The sequence below is a fragment of the Styela clava genome, chromosome 7 (genome assembly GCF_964204865.1).
Source record: "Styela clava chromosome 7, kaStyClav1.hap1.2, whole genome shotgun sequence".
Taxonomy (NCBI): Eukaryota; Metazoa; Chordata; class Ascidiacea; order Stolidobranchia; family Styelidae; genus Styela; species Styela clava.
In genome coordinates, this window is record NC_135256.1 from 23583085 (window position 1) to 23592369 (window position 9285).

A 9285-nucleotide genomic window follows, 5' to 3' on the forward strand; every position below is an offset into this window, starting at 1 on the left:
TAGTTAAGTTATGCTAAGACGTTGTTGAAAAATTTATAAGTAAGTTATTAAACACTTGTAGATCCTTACCACGGACATGGGCCGTGAGACGAAGCCTTGAACACGACCAGAAAATGAGTTTCGTAGCGCACATCTGGTAACTAAATAAATTTTTCAGTTTTGTGTGAAAATGAACATACTGAACTCATTACAGCTTGTTCCACAATCCTGATGCAAAATTGAATATAAAAAGGTTCCCGGAAATTCAATACCCATAAGTTTACAACACATGTATGTATGTATGTATGTTTATTAGTCTCGTAGTAGTAAGCAGTATAAAAAATTGAAAATATTAATATTGGAGAAGGGACGCATGCACAAGACCGTACCGGCCTAAAATACAAATGTGCGACATGCACATTACATAAGAACTATGCAATTCGAAATCAGACTTCCTCAGTCAATCATGATTTATTAGGTAGATTAAGAAAAATATGGCATACATGTAACCAACAACAAAAAATACTTTAATTGTGTGACAAGAGTCGCGAGTGACTTCGAAAGCAGCGACACCAACAATGCTGATTCACATTAGCGAATAAATTTTATTTAATAACCACAAGCAATTTACAACAAGAACAGCATAAAAAGCTACATCCATTTTATAGAAGCTATCAAACGTATTTATTTTTTAGCAATGAAGTCACAAATTAACATCGTGAGCACGAAAACACAAATAAATCAGTTATTTCTCACTTAGAAATTTACCGGAAAAGTCAAGAAAATTAAATGAATGTACAGTATGTACATAACATATTGAACAGAAATATTACAAGTAGTCTTTTTTTAGTTTATGTGGTTATGACCGCCATGTTCTCGGTCGATTGATAGATGTTTTGAAGGTCATTGGTTGTCACGAGCTGTCCCTCCGGGGGCACGAACGGGCTGGCTCTTCTAATAGAGGGGTATTTTTGGATATGGTGGAATACACCGCATCCCTAGATACAGTATTGAGAGATCATCTTGATGCCGCAACTGTTTCGAAAGGGACATCTAAGGATATCCAAAATGATTTGCTCGACTCAATGTATAAAATTTATTTACAACATTTGGCTCTGGAAATTGAGAATTGCCAGTTCCTTTCGATTCAGTCTGACGAGACAACTGACATCACGTGCGTTTCCCAACTGGCTGTGATTTTTCGGTTTGTGAAAGATGGTAAACCCACCGAGAGATTTCACAGCTTTGTACCAATCGTTGATCGCACGGCTTGCGGGATATCGGCTGTACCGAAAGAAGTGTTACAGCCCTACAACGCGACGTCAAAATTGATAGCTCAAACTTATGACGGCGCGGCAGTCATGAGTGGGTCGAAACATGGTGTTCAAGTTTATATAAAAGAAGATTTTCCTCGTGCGCATTTTTTACATTGTTATGCACACCAATTTAACTTAACCTCGTTATTAAAAATATGTGTCTTGATACCCTCTCGTCCGTATATTTTTTGCAAATGTTTCGGGGTTTTCTTCATTTTTTTCCGTTTCTCCGAAGCGCTCTGACATCCTTCGCCAGATATGTAGCCGCCGTCTCCCAGCTTGTGCACCAACACGTTGAAACTTCCAATCACGCGTGGTGCAGGGCGTGTCCGAAATTAGGTCTGAGCTCATTGAGTGTTTCAATGGCATTCAGAGCTCTCCGGTTTGGGACGAACGCTCTGTGAGGGAGGCGGCAGGTCTAAAGCGTCTGCTAGAAGATGGTGAGTTTTCATTTTTTCTCGCTTTTTTCTCCACAATATTCTATCACGTGGATGTATTATACGGCGCATTGCAGTCAAGGCTAATGGATGGAGCGTCTGTGCAGTCGTGTATTTCAGACTTCTGCGATGCTGTATCTCGTATCCGAGAAACAATAAAATACGACGACACATGGAGTGCTTCTTTACGCCGCGGGCAAACAACGCAGCGTTTGATTTTATCTGCAAAGGAATGCTGTCAAATAGGCGATCGTCTGCGCACTGAACACCTTGCCGCGTTCTCTTTAATGAACCCCAAAAATTTTTCAAAATTTGCACGTCAATTTTCCATCCATTTGTTGGCTACTGTCTCCAAATTTTACCCCATGATAAACGTGGGTAAATTGGAAAATGAATTGCGATGTATATACACCAATCAAACTTTTTTGAACATCACATCAACTTGCGCGCTCTATGGGTTCCTCATAGATAACACTCTAGTAACTACCTCTGGGCGTCTGCAAACTTTCTGGACATCATTTTGACGACGCCTATTTCTTCCGCCGACGCAGAGCGAACATTCAGCACGCTGAAGCGTATTAAAACGTATCTCAGAAACACAATGAAGCAAGATAGATTAAATTCCTTGGCTGTTTTATCCATTCACAGAGATGTTATTTCTGGGATGCATGACTTTAATCAGCGCGTTATTGAGCATTTTAGGTTTTGTCTGCTTTCCCGAAGTTTCTGTTAATATGTCATTGTATTTATCTGGGTAAATATTGCCTTTCCTTTTGAAAGAGGTTTCACAATAAACTATGTCTATATTTATTAATCCCTTGACTTGGACCGGTTTTAAAGACACTTTCTTATCGTTAAAAATTGTCGCTTTTGCCGATTGGTTGTTACCGATGGAATGGTTTTTATACTCATAAAATGATGGGAGAACTTACAGCGCTCATCCTGTCCCCGTAGATGGGGGTGACTTGGTCCCGCAGTAGCTTGCCCCGGTTGTCAAAATGACCACGCGCCGCCACTGGTTCGTTGCATATTAAGAAAACGCATTGCTCGTTTCCAAAATCCCTTGCTTCAGCCGAGTCGGGTGCGAAATTGGCCGTATATGTTTACTTGAGGTCTTTAATTCTTCAATACATATTTGATTTTGGGTTTCGAAGTATGGTACGCTGAAAGCATACAACTATGAGCATATGCTTATTGGGAATGCATATCTATTAGACAGAAAACGTATCTACAGAACAGAATATGAACCAGTCGCCGAGAGGAGTGCGGTTATTTATGTATTTATTAATTGATATAACATGGGATTTACATATTCATCCAAGGGGAGAGGAAAGCCGAAAAGAAGGCCTAAATATATGGCGAACCACGGCCTATCTCAATCATAGCTCTGTGCTTCATATGAATCACATGGCTCTGCGAGCCATTCGTTTACTCATTAAAAATACTGATTTTAACTATAAATTACTCTGGGATATCTTGCCATTGAAAACAAAAGCCAGAAATTGGGAGAAAAGCAGGGAATGAAATGTGTGTATTATGTAGTGGAGAACCTGAGTTTGTTTCACATATTTTCATGTATTGTAAATTTACAAAAAATGTTTAGGAAGATTTTGTTTTAGATATATTAAAATTGATCAGAATACATTTTGATATCAATATGATTCTTGCATATTATTTAATTTTAACGATCCTTTACATAGTCGTATAGATACTGTTGATTTGGATGCAATTATACTTTTGTAATCAATAGTGAGAAATATTTCATGACTGCTATTAACTATGTGAGCTATTTTTTCTGCAATGCAAAATATTTCCTTCGTCTGCTATTTACTATGTGAATTAATTTTTCTGTAATGTAAAGTATTTCCATAACTGCTTTTACTATGTTGGCTGTTTTTTCGGTACTCGTAGTATGTGTACCAGGTTAGGTTACGATTCTCCTTATTTTTGTTCTATTAAAAGTTCGGGAATTGTCTGTGTTACACAAGTGAATATCCCCCTACCGATAGAATTTAGTCCATTTACACAACTTGATTCAAAGTAGGCGAACAAAATTAGTTACCTTCATATTGGTACACATACTTCTGGAGCACCATTTTTTTTGTAATGTAAAATATTTAATATGTGAACTAATGCAATGCGTTTTCTTAATATGCAACGAACCATTTAGCTGGACGACGTAAAAAATGCAGGGAACAATGCCACAATGAGCAAATCGTTGCAAGTTTCCACTCATTGTATATATGCTCATTGGGTAGCGGTATATTTCGGTTGCGAATAATACTGGAATACGTATTGAATAAATGTATTTAGACTCCATAATCAGCATAGAATTAACAGGCAATAAAAATGATTGATAAAAACAAATGAATTAAAACTGATTATGAAATCAGGAGAATAAACAAAACCTTAGAAAAGATTTTTATACGTACAGAATATAAGATGGAGGGTTTTGCCAAGAAGACGTGGTACGTGTTCACTCACCTATTGTATGGAAATTACGTACTAAAAACCTAATATGACGAAGAATATAAAGTAGCATGAAAAAAGGACACCTGGTGCAACGAGATTTTCGTATTCTGTGTATGTCGAAACGTTGAATCAGGGCAGACGGGCGAAAACCGACTTGCTTAAAATGTTAAATTTGTGTTAAAATGTAGTCGTGTGGGAACTTTTGCCGCGATGTTGTATCGGATCGAACACGTTATGAATGTTCCCCGACTCTTTGATCCCATAGAAATTCTCCTCACATTTTACTATAGCAAAAATTTTGTTTTCTTTTCAACAGTGTGTTGAAGAATTGGCGCTTACAAACTGGTTTACATGTTCAAAACCATCATTTTTTAATAAAAACATTCAACCACGTGCCTCTTACAGGTGCTGCTAGCTAATTTTAGTCAAGTCTATCGCGACATGTTCAATCAATCATCATTTATTCGTCAACACAATCAATATAAATATAACACGGAAATATGGCAAGATATAAAGTAAATAAAAAAGACGAACTTTATATGTGTGACAGGAGTCTCGAGGAAGGTCTCCGAGCAGCGACACCTACGATGTTGATTCAGCTTTAAAATAAATTTAGTTAACGCCCATGCTTCTAATTATTAATATTTATAAAACATAAAAAAACGAGACACCAAAACAGTTGAATAATATGTGTATATAACAAATTTGAGAAACAAGAAAACCACCAAATATCTATTACAAACTTTTTTGAAAGAAAACGTAAGTATGTGAAGGAAAAAAATTCAAAGGAGAAACTAAGTATAAAAAGTAGATGAAAATACAATAAATGTACAATTTTCGTATTATATTTTCAGACCGTGTACATAACGGTTCGGGACTAATTTTTAATTATTGCAACTAAACTCCTAGGAAGACATAATGACAATAGACTTATTTGGAAACCCGACTGAAAACTGATAAATAAAGCGCAAAATCGCGATATTTGTTTAAGCCAGGGATGTCCAACCTGCGGCCCGTGGGCCGCATTGCGGCCCACTTAATGTTTGGATGCGGCCCACTAACGAATCATTAAAAAATTTTTTTTTAGCAAATTTATGAAGTAATGAGCACGAGAGTCTTCATGTAATTTAGTCAAAATATATTTATTGTAATTTAGTCAAAAAATACTTTATATTTAATAAATAAAATAATTGTAGCGACCAAATTGAAACTCCCGTATGTATTTTTTCTCGCGCTCTGGTGCGCCGCCACCAGCTACTCGCCATGCCGTTCGCAAGTCTTTGTTCTCGACAGTGTTGTTTTGGCTGTGGCGGTGTGCAGACTATATCTCTCAAAAGTAAGTGCTTAATCATTTAAATTTTCTTTATTGTTGAAATAAATGCATTTTCAGTAAACTACAGCTCAGTACACCTATTAATGGTTAATTTCTTTTTCAGAGAACTATAATCTTAAGTAATGAAAATTTTATATTTATATGGCCATGGAATCTATTACTAAAAAAAGGAAAATAGCAGAAGAAAAGAGGAAATTTAATATCCAATGGACGGAAAAATATTTTGTGACCGAGTTATTTGGCAATATAACATGTCTTATATGTAATGATAAGATTAGCGTATGCAAGGAATACAATGTCAGACGTCATTATGTTTCGAAACATGAGTCAGAATATCAGACATTTAATGAAGAAAGAAGAAAAACGAAAATTGAAGAATTGACAAAGGCAATTAGCTCACAACAAGCTAATCTTCAAAAACATATTGTTAAAAGTGGAACATGTACAAAAGTTAGTTACCTTATAGCTGAGAAATTAGCTAAGAAAGGAAAACCTCTTATTGATGGAGAATTAATAAAAGAATGCATTGTTATTGCTTTTAATGAGTACTGTCCAGACAAGGTGAATTTAGTAAAGGAAGCATGTCTATCACATCAGACAATTGATGACTTGGGTGATAATATTGAAGGCATACTGAAGGACAAATTATCTGCATGCGTTCTTTACAGTTTAGCGTTGGATGAAAGTATTGACCAAAGTGATACTGCACAATTAGTTATTTTCATTAGAGGAATTGATGAAAATTTCAATATTATTGAAGAAATGTTGGACTTGTGTCACATAAAGGGCACAACAAGAGGCAAGGACATATATGAGATTGTTAATTTGTCATTAGATAAATTCAATATTGATAGGAAAAACATTTATTCAATTACAACTGATGGTGCTCCTGCCCTGACTGGTCAACACAATGGTTTTATTAGTTTATTTAAAGAATCTGTTGATCATGAGATTCTCAGTTACCATTGCTTGATACATCAACAACAATTATGTGCTCAAAAGCTAAATATGAAACATTTGATGACTGATCTTGTCAAGGCTGTTAATTTCATCAGATCACGGGGTTTAAATCATCGCGAATTTAAAGCATTCTTGGACGAAGTTGGCAGTGAATATGAAGACGTAGTATATTTCTCAAAAGTTAGATGGCTCAGTAAAGCAGCAACCTTAAAAAGATTTCAGTTATTGTTGCCTGAAATAAAAGTGTTCTTGGAAAAAAAGAAGCAAAATGTGGATTTTTTAGAAAATGAAGAATGGTTGAATGATTTATCTTTCTTTGTAGACATCACTGTATTAGTATTAGTATTAGCTGAATTAAGTATTAGCTGAACTTAATTTGCATTTACAAGGAAAGGACCAATTATGTTCCTCAATGTTTGAGCGAATAACTAGTTTCACAAAGAAATTGGAACTTTTTATAGCACAGCTAAAAGCTGGTAAAATTGTACACTTCCGTAGTCTATCTGAAAGAGAAAAAAAGTTTTCTGTAAACTATGAAAAATATACTAAATTATGTGAGGATTTGCTTGGAGAGTTTACGATTAGATTTTCTGACTTTAGAAAGATTGAAATTGAGTTAAAATTGTTTAGTGATCCATTTTCATTTGAATATGATAAAGCACCAGTGGAGTACCAACTTGAACTGATTGAGCTGCAAAGTCGGGAAGGTTTAAAAACTTTTCACAGGGAGAACACACTTCCTTCATTTTATAAGAAATTGCATTCTCTCAAAAATGAATTCAATCAAATTCTAAATTTATCCAGAAAATTATTATGTATGTGGGGAAGTACATACTCTTGCGAGCAGTTTTTTTCAAGCATGAAAAACATTAAAACTGCGGAAAGAAACAGGTTGACTGATAGACATTTAGCAAACATTCTTAGAATTAAGAATGCATCCTTCGATGCAAATATTGAAAACATTATGGCTGGAAGACAAAGTCAAAAGTCTCATTGATTTAATATTGATTAATTAAATTTAATGTGTTTTTTATGTATAGCTACATATAAACATTACAATATTTACAACGTTGTAATAATGTAAATAAACTGTATTCACGTGGTTTTGTTTTATATTGTAATTTTTCCATTAAATTGTATTAAGAGGTGGTTTTGCGGCCCAGTTAAATATTTAAGTTTGCAATGCGGCCCATTGAATTAAAAGGTTGGACATCCCTGGTTTAAGCAAAAGAAGTGTCTTCGCGACTGAATAAACTGCATTGGTACGTCGTCGTAAATTTATTGCTGATTGGACGTTGTTACAGAATTGAAGTTTGAAACCGATGCTAGGGAAAACATAGGCGCTAGAATAAAACAGAAAGGTGGATTTCGAACGTCAGGCTATATGCCATTTCGATATAAATAAATTAAAGAGTAAAAAAATATCTATTCTCATTGGCCCATATTTTTATTACTTTCTGAAAGACTTAAAGTCTCAAGCGATACATCGATCTGACACTGTATAATGGCATTTAGTCCTTCGGTGCAGCTTCATTTTGAAAATGTCAACTTGAAACATGTGACATCATGAGCAATCACATTGTCAAATGTCAACTATGACGGTGGGAATTGCTAAAACTTACTTAGTATGCATCTCAGCATAGGTATACTCATCGTCAGAGACAACGAAGTGCCCTATAAATATTAACGTGTTCGGTTAACATTACGTGTTAGATTAACATTCTCCGTTTAGGCCCGAAGTTAAAACTTTCCCTACCTGACATATAGTGAAAATATTGTTGTTGCAATGAGCGTGAGCAAAATTCTCATGAGACACTTTGTTATTTGAACGATGCTCCCCTAAGTTATATATACGCTTTGGGCAGACCAGGCCCAGTCTAGGAGTATAAGCGGTTGAGGGTATGGTGGGAACAATTAACTTTAACAAATATCTTTTTTAATGCTTTATTTGGCTTTAGTAACCTCAGCATTTCATGTGAACTTGAGTTTGGAAACAATTAACAGCTCCAGGTGTTTGGGTTCTTAAAATACAAACATTTGAGCCATTTATTATTTATAAAGAATTTCAATTTTAGGCAAGCCATTAGTCAACTATAAATGACATTTTACTCATAGAATCCCTCCGTATATAGTGGGATAGCATACCACTTCAAGATATATTGCGGCAATAAAAAACGGTGGCAGAAATTCAAGCAAATTTATTTGGCAGTGCTGTTTTTTTTTTCAATTGGAGAGTATGCCGCAACACGCAACAGAGTTTGCCAGTGTATAAGAAGAGCAGAGAACATGGTTGAAATTTGCCAATGCTAGTTTTATGTTACTGCCCTGATCAGTGACATATAAAATATTTTTCTGTTAAATACAGGAATGAAACTAGCTCTACAGTAAAACGAGATGGCAAAGTATCCTTGACCTCAAGCTTCCCAATTTGCACACCAAAAAAACCATCACCGAATTGTTCTCATAAGAGGCTGAACTCTAAAAAGGAGAAGTGGATATAATTCCTTTCGATGGAAGGTGGGGTGGTTGAAGTCAGTAAAACGCTGAACCGTAAAAGGAAGAAGTGGGTGAAATTTCTTCTGACGGCAGCTGGGTTGATTGAAGTCACTAAAAGGTTGGAAAGTAAGGAGTGAATAAATTTTTTTAAACGAATGGTAGGGTGGTTAAAGTTTCTAAAAGGCCGTTCAACCATCTCACTATTTTCGGGGAAAAGTTTCATTCAATTCTTACTTTTAGTTTTCAGCGGTTTAGCGATACAGTACTCATTTATATTGGCCAAAACTAAATA

The 9285-nt window shown here is 35.5% G+C and overlaps 1 protein-coding gene across 1 annotated transcript; it reads left to right on the forward strand.

The window, feature by feature from the left end:
* The first annotated feature begins 5407 nt into the window (after positions 1-5407).
* LOC120343303 (general transcription factor II-I repeat domain-containing protein 2-like) lies at positions 5408-6866 on the forward strand. Its single transcript, XM_078114698.1, has 2 exons — positions 5408-5540; positions 5641-6866. Exon 2 carries the CDS (start codon positions 5679-5681, stop codon positions 6864-6866), a length of 1188 nt encoding a protein of 395 aa, XP_077970824.1. The 5' UTR covers positions 5408-5540; positions 5641-5678.
* The last annotated feature ends 2419 nt before the right edge of the window (positions 6867-9285 follow it).

What these genes read in the sequence shown, in the direction of transcription:
- LOC120343303 (XM_078114698.1), top strand. Translation starts at nt 5,679, where the DNA reads ATGGCCATGGAATCTATTACTAAAAAAAGGAAAATAGCAGAAGAAAAG.